This window comes from Acanthopagrus latus, chromosome 11 (assembly GCF_904848185.1).
Source record: "Acanthopagrus latus isolate v.2019 chromosome 11, fAcaLat1.1, whole genome shotgun sequence".
Classification (NCBI taxonomy): domain Eukaryota; kingdom Metazoa; phylum Chordata; class Actinopteri; order Spariformes; family Sparidae; genus Acanthopagrus; species Acanthopagrus latus.
Genome location: NC_051049.1, coordinates 27,914,015 through 27,926,676, shown reverse-complemented (window position 1 = coordinate 27,926,676; position 12,662 = coordinate 27,914,015). Strand labels below are relative to the sequence as shown.

At 40.3% G+C, this 12,662-nt stretch overlaps 1 protein-coding gene across 1 annotated transcript in view; it reads right to left on the bottom strand.

Moving 5' to 3' along the window:
* Positions 1 to 12,662, bottom strand: part of gmds (GDP-mannose 4,6-dehydratase) — a 153,478-nt gene that overhangs the window by 25,725 nt on the left and 115,091 nt on the right. Inside the window, exons 8-9 of the mRNA XM_037115781.1 lie at positions 8,542 to 8,660; positions 8,147 to 8,243 (exon numbers count right to left, since the gene is read on the bottom strand). Coding sequence (XP_036971676.1) covers positions 8,147 to 8,243; positions 8,542 to 8,660 — 216 coding nt within the window. The remainder of the gene's footprint in view (positions 1 to 8,146; positions 8,244 to 8,541; positions 8,661 to 12,662) is intronic.

The window sequence follows — 12,662 nt, the reverse complement described above, 5'->3', positions numbered from 1 at the left end:
AGAATACATTCGCCTTAACGTCTGTGGTGGTCCACTGTTGTTTACATTTCAATTTCATTTTCATGAGATTCTTATCTAAAGTACATTTGTACATTGATTAAGGAATTTGGGATCAGGACTGAATTAAACCCAAGACCGTTTTTCAATTTCCTTTTAATGCTGTTGGTTTTCAATATTTATCTTTTAAGAAGCACTTGGTTTAACTTGGTGCTGCAAATACAAAGATTAACATTACTATGTTATGTTCTTTTAATCCCGTTATCACTGTGTCAACCTGTAACACTTCCACCTTTGTTTGCAGTAAGCTTCAGGTGTAGTAATAATATAAGTTCCTGTTCCTCTCTTGCTTTCCAACTCTATTGAGCAACAAATTGCATAATGCTACAGCTGCAATGTTACCTACAATGTTCTTTTATATTCATTAAGGTCTATTACAAAATACTCTGCCAGGTTGGCATCTTGCTTTTCAAAAAACTCAATGATATGTAGGTAATACAGCCATACTGTTCAGTCGTTATCAAATTCCCTGGAGGCCCTTTGGGTTTAGGTAGTGTAGAGTGTGCAAGTATGTATTTGCATCCTAGAGAAAAAAAAAAAAAAAGAAAAAATTCATGATGTGCATTTTTTCTTGATTTTCTAGCTGTTCCATGGCACCCTGCCTCGGAACTCCAATGTTAACTACACTAGATAAATAGTATTTTAGGGGTGTGTGCATGCATGTCAGGGCTAAAGGCCTCTAATTGGAGATTTCAGCAGGTTTTTGTCCTATGTCCACCTTTGTTCAGTTGAGGACTGTCTGTGGAAGCAATCAAAGGACAGTCTGTGAGACTCATGAGATCACTAACTGAAGTAGTTAAGGCAGGTCACAACACTTCATCACAAAGCCACAAGGAATGCATTCAACATCACACACTGATGATATCTAACTACGCAAGAGTATGCAAGGGTGGAACTGTCATTTAAATTCAATAATGCTGGACAATACAAAACATTATTTATCATCCTGATCAGTCAGGTGTGTCTTTGCAACATTAATGGCCTCAACAGGTAGGTTGACTCTGTTCGCCAACAGTCATAAAAGGTTACCAAAACACCCGCTGTGTTTATTCCTCTGGATCACAGGAACCATTGTCTGAGCTCCTCATACAATGACGACAGGACTGGTGACGTATGAGAATATGCAGCAGAGTGTGTTTCTGGTGAATTCGTTGCGCACCTCTACCTGCTGGAATGATAGTCATCTGGACTGAGGAGGAACTTAAGAATCGAGACTCTCACACATTTACACGTACTCACAGACAAGCAGTTGACAGATACTGAGGTGTGGTGAATCAATAGGGCTATTTTTAGGTTGAAGTTGAAGCTTTTGATTCTCACCTGTAGTCTGGATTAAAACAAACCGGCAGGGCAACTGCTCTACTAAAAAAAAATCCCACAGGTGCGAATGCATCCTGCATTTTGCCACGTAACACTTCATGCCAGTTTCTACTGGAAGAATAAAAAAAATGTATATTAGTCTACATTCATTCCTTGAGGTACAGGGGATGGGACTGGAATTGCATCTAGGTATCAAGCCAATGTCCACAGTTTGAGACTGCGTTTCAACATTTGTACACTACGTGACATATTGAAGGAGAACTCTCAACATTTTCTAGTTGTGTTTCTGGCGACAAAACCATGCAATTTAAGCCCCTGATTTTTTTCTGATGATTTCCAAGATGGCATTGTGCCTGAAGGTAGATCATAAACACAGGGTTGTCAGTACATAACATTTAAATTTAAGGTACGTAAAGTTGCAACATAAAGAAATGTAAAGTTTCAACATATCTGTGGTTTGCAGAAACTCACATCACCAACATCCATTCAGGCGACTTGCATGAATATGGTCTGATGCAGCGACTGAATGTTGCACAGGGTCAGAGCAAAGATAAGAGCAGGATTTATTTGATCAGTGTCTTTCCTCTCTTTGCATGAACACATAGATAAATCTCGACCTGATATGACAAACTGTGTATTTTAGTTTGTGTTTATGCAGCACACACTTCACACTTTGGCTCACACAGGCTCAAGCAGCTGTGATGGTATGCAGCGCGCCTGTTGTTTGTGCCACACAAGAATAAACTTGTACATTTAAAACAAAAGAATGATCAGTCATGTATTAACAGCACATGACTGCACTGCAGAGAATGCTTGTACGTGACTCTAACAAAGCCAAACTTACTGTTGCAATTCTTGATACATGGGAATTTCTAATGGTGATTCCTTTCTGTCAATCAAAACACTGAACAGAAACAAACAGCCTCCCACTAATGCCAACTGTGAACCACAGTGTGAGGATTATGAAGTAATCTTGTGTTGAAATTGTCAGTTGATTAACTGATGGCAGAAAATCAAACAACAAAAACAAACAATTTTGACAATCAATTAATCTTTTGAGTCATTTGTGTTTCTACCCCCCCAAAAAACAACATTCGTTGGTTCATGCTTTTCATTTCAAGATGTCGCCTTGGGTCACCGGGAACTAACAGTTTTAATTTACTATCATTTCTAGCTCTTTTTTTTTTTTTTAAAAAAGTTAAGCCAATTTTATTGAATAAATAAATAAGGAGCTCCACCCTGGAACTCAAACAGAAGTGCCTCCAGTGAGCTGGCCTTACAGCTGCCAAGAGTTTAGTAGCTTATACGAGTGATTTCCATCTTCATGTCAATATAGAAAGATAGAAATTTTATTGATAAAAAAAGTGTGAAGTCACTGTGCTATGCATGCCAGCGCCACATAATTAATTTGTTATCGGAGTTTAAGTTTTTGTGGTTTTACTTTGGAATTTCATTAGCACTGATTTTCCCATCACTTCCAATGCAGTTGTAACAGCATTCCAATCTTGTTTTGATTAGATTATAATAAAAGTTATCAAATAAGTGGAGGATTGTTAGCTGCAGTCCAACAATCATCTGAGTTTGATTATAAAGTCCTGGTTGTCTGATAGAAGGAAGAAGTTTTCGATTCTGGTCTCTACAGCAGTTAGTAGGTGGTAGATGATAAAGAGGGTCTGTCTGCTCTTCCTTACAGGACGATAATCTTGCCTGTAAGGGCATTCCTGTGTTGCCGACCGATGCTTGTTGCATCACTAAGACTGAGATGCAGACATAAGAGCAAAAGGGCAAAAAGGGCGAGGAGGTGTGCTGAGAAAATGACAGTGAAGTTAACACTGGAGCAAACAGTGATTGTGGAGAGAAAGATAAAGACAGATTAAGAGACAACTTCCCATTTATCACCACTTCTCCTCCTCTGCTGCATGAGAGGTCGGACAAAAACCGCAGAGCTGTCACTCAACTCGCAGCAGTTTATGGCCTCCAGCGACACATGAACTTGGAAGAATGACAGCAGGGCTGCATTAGCACTGACTATCACAAGTGTATACATGCACGTTGACGCACACCACCTTAATAAATACGTGCACATACTAACTTGATCTGAAATAAATGTTTCAGGTTGAAGAGGGAAACTGCATAAAAAAAAACCCAAAACAATAAGAGAACAAAAGTTTTTGGATGTAACTGAATTGTAACTCTAGATTTAGTATTAAAACATCTGTTAGATGCCCTTTGTAGGGTCATGTTCACTGTGCATATGGGAAGTACTCAGCTGAATGACCCAGTGAAGGAGAATTAATGACTTCTGAGTTGAAATTGTCTGAAAGTTCACGAAATGGAAATCATAGTATTGAGGTGTTTTGATGATTTTGGAACTAAAAAATGTTTCTTCAAAAATGTAAAGAGTTCCCTCTTGATATGACAAATAAAAAAAAAAAAAACACATGTCAAGATAAGTACTATTCACACTGGTACAGTTGTAGAATTTCTTCTGTGGCTCTGATTGGATTTTGCCAAGTACAGAAACAACTCTGAAGACATTGTAGTGAAGTCATCAGAGTGAAATTATTCACCAAAAAAGATATATGATGATGAACAATGAGGGAAACATTGACACAAATAAGATTTAAGATAAAGTATAAATGGTTATACTATCATCAGCAGGGCTTAGCAATAATGCAAACAACATGAGAAAAAAAAATGTGTAAAGGAATGTACAATTATTCCCTTTCTTTATGGGAATAATTTTACATTTATTTCAATATAGATTTTCATTACTTGGCCTAACATTTACCACTGACCAACAATACCAGTGTTATTGAGAGGAGGGTTTGAGCAGAGACATGTGGTGATGAGGGTGAAGTTAACTTGATTTGATGTGAGGGGGGCTCAGAGTGTCAGATGTTAAAAACACTGCATTCAAAAATAGAGGATACAGCATACTTATTTGGAGCTCCAAAAACACAATAATTTTCCTCTGTTGTGACAATTTTGAGCCTTCTTTTTAAAATCTGACTCTTGCAAGCTCCGCGACTATGATGCAATACTAAATTGCTGTGGTGCCTCTGTAATTGCCTTTTTAGTCTTCAGATTTCAACTCTGGCATATTCTGTGCTTGACTTCTCATGCTGACGATACCTTGTCAAGAGCGAGGAGAAGGATCTCACACAGTCTTTCCCAACCTAGTAAATCTCTCAAAGGGTTCTGAACAGAACTATGAGAACCAGACAGAGGAAACCATCTGATCACACCAGAAAAATGCATGATCATGGTACTGTCTGTGTATCACCTGGCAACCGAAACTAATCATAACTATTAGAGCATAATACTCTTTGACACACCTTCATAAGGGCTGAGGCAGAGGCTGCTCACCTGAGCCAAACCTCAGTACTGACAGACACCCACAGGCTGAGAAGCATGACTGACAGCTTTGTGAAGCCAATACACTGGAAACAAACAGCAACCATGAGAGTTGGATCAGTCTGAAACTCACCTGTAGCTTTTTTCAAAACAATTCTGACAGCTTCAAACCACACTATCTGCAAACAATGGTGGTAACTTTATTTTTCCTTTTTAACCAGTTTCACCCCAAGTAAATAGCTTCCAAGACAAAACATTCACTTGCCATCATCTCTGCAGCCTAGGGAGATCTTATACCAAATAAACACAGACAAGTGCACGATAAAGGAATACGTACTCGCACCACATGTGACGCACACCTGCATGTTTAACCCCCCTCTCACCCCTCCCTGGTTGCTCACCCCTGTCCCAAGGGGCTAGGGAGATAAATGAGCTCTTGTCAGACACACACACTGACAGGGATAATGATGAATTACATGTATATTAGCACCACAGCCCGAGGACTCACTCCTCTCACATACGCACACATACGTGCACAAATATCTGCACACACACATCTGCACACAGGCCCCACAAGGATCCAAATCTTCTTGCACCTTAACAGCAAACAACAAAAGAGTCCTCGTCAGCTGAATTCTTCGTCACTTGATGACAGGTATTTCCACTTCAGGATGGCCACAATGCTGAGCTGTGAGCCCGGTGTCAGTCACTTCCAGTCTGGAGGGGTCAGGGGTTAAATACTCTTCAGTCTCTTTAAACCCAGCCACAGAAATAAAACCACAGTGAAACAGAGCAAAGAAATAGCCCATTGTAACTTCCTTCCTTTTCCCTGCAATCCCACATTCCACGTAACTTCATTCACTGAAAAACTGGACAGTCAGAAACTATTTTCACTTACACAGACCAATGCAAACTAAGACATGAGCAACTGATTGAAGAATGTGAGGATTTTATGCTTTTCTCTGTTTTGTATGACTGTCATATGTATATCTGTGTAATGTGGACTGTTGATCAGGAAATAAAAGATTTTACAAGATTTTGACAGTTGGAACTTTTCTTGTTTTGTCATTTTCTAAAATGTTTTTGACTATGCAATTGATAAATAAAAACAATCATATTTTTCAATATATGATCATTCTTAGCTGACGCCCCCTAGCTGAATTCTCAACATTATCTCAACATTGGCCTGGTGTGTTAGGGCACTAAATGTGAAAACAGCAGGTCTTGAAACACTGTTCTGTTATGCTGAAATACACCAACACGTTGTCATCAAAACTTTTTTCTGGCAGCATCTCGAAACCTTCCAAAGCTGCTCTCAGCTGTATGCAGATGTTTGCTCTATCAGAAGTCTTAGCTTCTGAATGGACTGGGTAGTGTGATAGTTTCATGAACGACATTCCATCCACATCACATGTCAGCACATTAGATAGGCATCAACTCTACAGGTTATATTGTCCATTTATTGATTTATCACTAACCTTGACCAGTGTCTTTGGTAGTTTTCGGTGTGGATTCAGGGTTAAGACCTTCAATGAATGAGCCTACATGCACAAAGAATACAGGCCCAGGTGTGTGACCGCCGCTTCCATCACATCAGCAGTCAGTCAGCAGGGCCTCCTTGCTAATCCTCCGCCATCACTCAACTGGATCTCTACTCTAATCTTGCCAGGCCAAAGCTCAGCAGAGGGGCGCTCCTCGCTTTAAACTGAGAACCTGACAGCTAATCTTGGCCACAACACCCCTGGGTAACTCTACACCCTCCCTGGGGAGCAACCACAATACCCCTGGGCCACAGCGATGAGAGAAAGACCTCCTGAGTATCAGAGACACTTCACACCTAGAGAGAGATGGAGGGATAATATGATGACTAATTTTTTTGGTTTGGATGTTCACAGCTGTTGTAAATACGGGCACACTTGTCCATGAACAAGCTAATGGAAAATGACACTAATAATTTGCTTTTGCGCTATCATAGCAGCTAAGTGAACCAAACCAAAACCCGCCCTTGCTATTAAAGAAAACTTTTCAAGGTTGTTTGCCTGATTATGAGAACCCATTCAGCACCAACTGGCAGGATACAGCCTACATTACTCTTAAAAAGGGGGACTGGCTGGTTTCCAGCTGTTTAAAAGCATACAATAAGCAGCCCGAGGCTGTCAACTGGACCCGTTATGGCTGATAAGTGTATGTTTCCAGACACAATGACCGGCAATCAGATACATGCAGACAAAAAATGTTACATTCATGTTAAGGTCAGGTATATGGAACAGGAAATATGTGCCCTGCTGTGTCATGACTTATATAGAACTTGAAGAACTACATACATTATCGTCAACTGACTTCTTTCTGCTGCAGGAACTGTAGTTTGTTCATATGGTCTGTATTCTGCCTGATGCACAGCCAGTAATAAACTGAATGAAATGCTGCTGGCTAGCAAAAAAAAGTAACACAATCAATAATCAGTTATTAGTTAATTGGCTAAAACATGCAACAGGGACAAGTTAGCATGGGCTGGAGTGATAAAGAAAAACCCTGTTGTTTCTTGCAAATTTCTAAAAACAAACATACAAACAATAAGTGTGATGTTCATGGGGGTTTGTCAGTTATGGGCTCACTCAAGGTATCATCGACAAGAAACACACACATGACCAGCAAATCTGTGACAACACGTCACCAGGCCATTCGAAGAAAGAGCTCAAAGTAAGAGAGAGTTGCATTTGTGACTCCTAATCACCTCTTCCTGCTCATGAAATAAATTCTTAACAAAAAACACGCATCAGACAGTATGCTAATATGAAGACATAAGATAAACAGAGAGACAGAGAGGGTAACACGGTTACACAGCACACTGTTCATCCACCAGGGCACCAGAGAAGCTAAACACTTTCTAATGCTGTGTTGTGTTGTGCTCGTATGTTATGTTATTTTGCTGTTATATGTCATGTTATGCTTCATTATACAGTATGTTATATCATGCTAGGCTGTATGTTATGTTAGGTTAGGTTACATGTTATGTTATGCTAGGCTATATGTTATGTTATGTTAGGTTATATGTTATGTTATACTAGGTTATATGTTATGTTATGCTAGGTTCCATGTAATGCTACGTTATATTTTATGTTGTACTATGCTATTTTTATGCCATGCTAGGTGCTAGGCAAGTTATTCTGTTATGTTATGTTATGTTATGTTATGTCATGTTATGTCATGTAAAAATAAAGGAACACATTTGACACAGTAATCTTGACCAACCATTGACTGGATAATGTGACAGCTAATGTGATCAAGGTCAGCTAAATCGGTCTTTACAATATGTGTGGTCATTGACAGAGAGCCGTGAAACCACAGCTTGGGCAGAACATGTTTTAAGCAATACAGTACACACAAATCCAAAGGGAGAGATCTGACTTACCACTTCTGTAGGACGGAAGTATTTTGGGTCCACTTTCACGTATACCTTTCCTGTCTCCTGGCAGCAGCCAACCTCTTCCACATCCTTTCCTTTCCACCTGGAAAGACACACATCTTAACTGGAACGAGTATTTTCCCACAGCTGCTGGAAGGTTCAGCTATCCGTTCCTCTAACCCCCCCATTATTTCTTAAAGTTTGTTTCTTTAACATCTCGCGCAGACAAAACATGTCACCTGTCTGTTTTTCTGAAACCAACACAGCAGGCTTTACAGTCACATAGACCTTCACCAACATGTTTATGTGTGTGTGTGTGGGGGGGGTGATGGGGGTACTGAGATATGGCACCTAGCATGCGTGTTTCAAAGCAGTTTGTGTTGTGTTTTTTGTGCACTCACACAATAGTCTTCCCAACATGTTTGAAGGCCTTTTCCACAAACTCCCTCACACTGTGCACCTCCCCAGTCGCTATGACGAAATCCTCTGGCTCCTTCAGTTGCAGCATCATCCACATAGCCTGACAGAGACAGACAGATAGAGACAGACAGGTTAAACCACTGGGAGATCATAAATACAATTCGGCGCTCCACACTGGACCCTGCCCAACTTGGTCCTGACAGACAGGAAGTGAACCTGTGACCTCTGAGCGAGGCACTCGCCTGTACCTCTGTCCTGACGTCACCGCGGGGGCTCATGGGACAAATATCGTGGGAAAGGAGGACAGAGCACTCCCACAGGCCCACTGTGCTGCTGGCACACACAAAAAATGCGCACGTGGCCATGAATGCACATGTACCTATCTATCCATGCTAAAAACAGATCGTCACACAACTGACACGGTCCAACAGTTTAAAACGACAGATGAAAAGTTAATAGCAAAGTTAAGGAGACGATAAACTTCTGAAATAAAAATAGGCCAGCATCCAGTTCAGACTCGTGTTCACTATTTCCAAGTACACGGTTCAGGCAGTATTATTATTAGTCTATATACCCCAGTGAAAGCTGATAGTCTAGGTCCCCTAATGGACACAGCACTATATTAAACAGCCAGAGAGGGCGTCTGTGCATGGTTTCATAATATTTATGGTGAACCAGTGCCAGCAGGTCAGAGCTGCTGACCTCTGCCACATCTTGACTGGTTAGAAGAGATTCGCCAGGGACATAAAGACAGACAGACAGACAGACAGACAGACAGACAGACAGACAGACAGACAGACGCTCATATCTGCACATGCACTGACAAATAAAATCCTGTCACAAGCATAGACAGGTTTCATGTGATACAGTATGGGTGGGGATGATTTATATTTATGGACTGTGATTCTGTGGATTGACTTCAGCTCTTAAATCTATCCTGTTTGATTTCTTAGCATACTACTTAACATACATAATATCAAAATCAATGGTTCAGAATCACTTTATATTGTAAGGGGGACAGGTAAAAGAAGATATATCTTAAGTGATTAAATAAAGAGTTAAATGCAGCAGGTTCTTACTGATATTTAGTTGGACATCAAACACCCACTGAAGACAGAGAGGAGCTGGTTTCCTTTCTGTCTCTTCTGAGGTGACTTAATCACTTTGCCTGTCTCTCTCTCTCTCCCAGAACATCAGCACAGTTTATGTGCTCTACTTGGATTTGTATTGGATGGTGTGTGCATGTCTTCCATTCAGCCACATCAGGATGTTTTATGGGATACAGTTGGACACAGTAAAGGCAGGATGTCTCCCTCTGCACATTTAGCAGTTTGTGTGTTCCCTCTGCAGTCATACGAAAATGTAATTTTTGCAGACACACCTGAAAAAAGACTGACGTCCCATCAGGAGCTTCAGTGTTCATTACACAAAAAAGCGCATGAGGGAAACACTCTCCTGATGATTATTCTATTTTTTAGAATGTGCTACCAAAGAATGAACTAATCAGCCTTTCGCACGTTAGGAAAATGTTTTGTGATTATCTTGCTGTGTGTGTTGATTGTGGTATTATAGAAGCACATAGGTAATCTGTAACACACACACACACACACACACACACATACACACAAGCACACAGCAGGAGTGATGGAATGCTCCTCCTCAGGGAGGCGAGGCCATCCTATCTCAGGATCGTTCAGGGTCACCTGACCGCTCAACGCTGATGGCTCCCCTGAGCCTGACCTCTCACCCTGCGGCCCCTGATGAACACACCAGATTCTCACACTGCTACATAAGCCAATAATAGCACCTCGGCGTATGAGTGACAGTAGGATGAACGAATCAAAAGTTGGCAGAAGAATTAAATTATCTTACAAAACCATTCTGTTCAAAGGAGTCCTGTGATGTTTTTTGTATTCAAACTAAAGTTATGCTACAAGGTTATTAAACACCATTATGTGTATCCTTGAGGTCTAACAAAAGTGTCAAGGGCATTCCCTTGCTCATCAAACATTTGCAAAGCCTTGAAAGCATTTTAAATCCTGCTTTAGTTACACCAATGCTTACTAGCTTACAGTTTTTTTTCCTCCCTGCCCAAAATGGAGCATTACTGCATATTTTGCCATGTTCCTGCCACCTATAGGTCAGTGGAATACTGTAACACAAGTGGTAAGACTGTGTGTCATTCAAAACTTGGATAACTGATTAATCTAATCATTTTTTTTAAAGCAAAATGACGAACACATGATGACTGAAAAACTTTGATCTACTTCATTTATCTGACCAAATCCAAAATCCAAGAATGACTCCAAAAACATGATGTGTTAATAGTGAAAATATATCATTCATTGCAGCCTGAAATATTACACTACAACATAAACAACACAGACCATAGATCGAGCCTGAGAATTTAATCAGAGGTGGATTCACATTCGCCAACTTCCAAATAATTCAACCTTTCCCTTCTCAGTGTGGGCAGTGAAATATCAAACACTGACATCTACACTGTAATACTGTTTGGATCATCTGACTGGCTGATTATTTGAACTTGTAATGAAGCGGGCTCTTTTCCTGCGGACCACACTGATGAATGTGAGGCCTGCAGTAAACTGGATGGCTGTGATGATGGGAGTTGGGAACGCAGCTCGGTTTCTCTCACAGCCAGAGAAAATGTTTACGGCAGGAGCTGAGTGACGTGGCCCCTGCTGATTTTTAACCAGGAACGTGATAAATAATATAAGGTGTAATATAAGTGTTTTTCAGCTCATTGTAGAGGGAAGAGAGCGCTCTGTGAAATCATGTGGTTCATTCTACTAACACCCGTTCAGGCATAACAGCTAAGTACTGGCTTCACTGCGGGTATTCCCACATTTTAACTCTCATCTTTTTCTTTTCTACAGCCCCTCTTCTTTTGATTGCTCCTTTTACCTTTTGCCCCTCTTCTCCTCTCTTTTCCCCTCCTCCCTCCCTCAGGACTGCTCTGCTTCATTAGCTATCTGATAAACAGCTCAGAGGTTCAGCCCTTCACACTGAACACGCACCTTCCTGTTCACATGGCCACAGGATGACCCCCATCACACACCCCACACTCCAGCTAAGAGACGGAGACTGACCCCTGCAAACCACCCACAACCCCTTCACCTGAGTTATACTCTGACACACACAAGGGAAAACCTGAGGTTCAAACGTTGTGTTTTGTTCAGAGACGGTACAAAAACATGGATGTATATATCGTGCCTGTGACATTTTAAGTTTCTCATATGCATGTTCGTACAGCTGTTAGATCTGGTTACAAGTTGGTGAAATGCTCAAGATTGTATGAAGTATAACCATTTAAGGGTGAGCAATATGATAATGTAAGTTTTAGATTATATGTAAGTTTTAGATTATATTTATATTCATATTTATATATTAAGGAATTTGTAATTAATAATAGCAATGTGATTAAGAATTTTGATTTCAGATATTTAGTTAGCAAAAAATACTAACAATACGAGCAAAGACTGTCAAAAAAAACTTTAAAAATGGAAATCCAAATGTTCCAATTAGAGTTTTTAGTGAATTCAATGAGACAAAATGCTGACATAGGATGAGAAGACAAAAATAAAGTTATCAAATTTATAATTACGTCAAATAGAACTAAGAAATTTAAGGATGAAGATTTGTGGAGAAAACAGAGTCACTTCAATATAGTAGGAGTTTTCATGGCTTCAGCATTCAGCTGTGGTGGCTGCCACTTCTTTTTTCCTCAAAGTGTATTATATTTAATCCTTTCCATATGCCTCAGTCAGATAGAGCACAGATAGAGCACAACCAAAGCTACGAGGCTGCGGGAAAATCCCTGGTACAAACCGACAGCAGCCTGCTGACTCAGAACTCTCCTGTATAGGTCACACAGTGCACTCTCACCACTGAGCTATGCTGTTTCAGACATAAACTTAATGTGTATGTCAGAAAATGTAATTTTTTTTTTTTAAATCAATCCCTGCAAATTAATGTGTCCTAGCTACTATTACAGAACAACATCTCTAAATATGCACACAAAACTCCAAACCACTGAAGAGGATCATAGTTTAAGTGATGATTTATCTCGACCTCCCTCCTC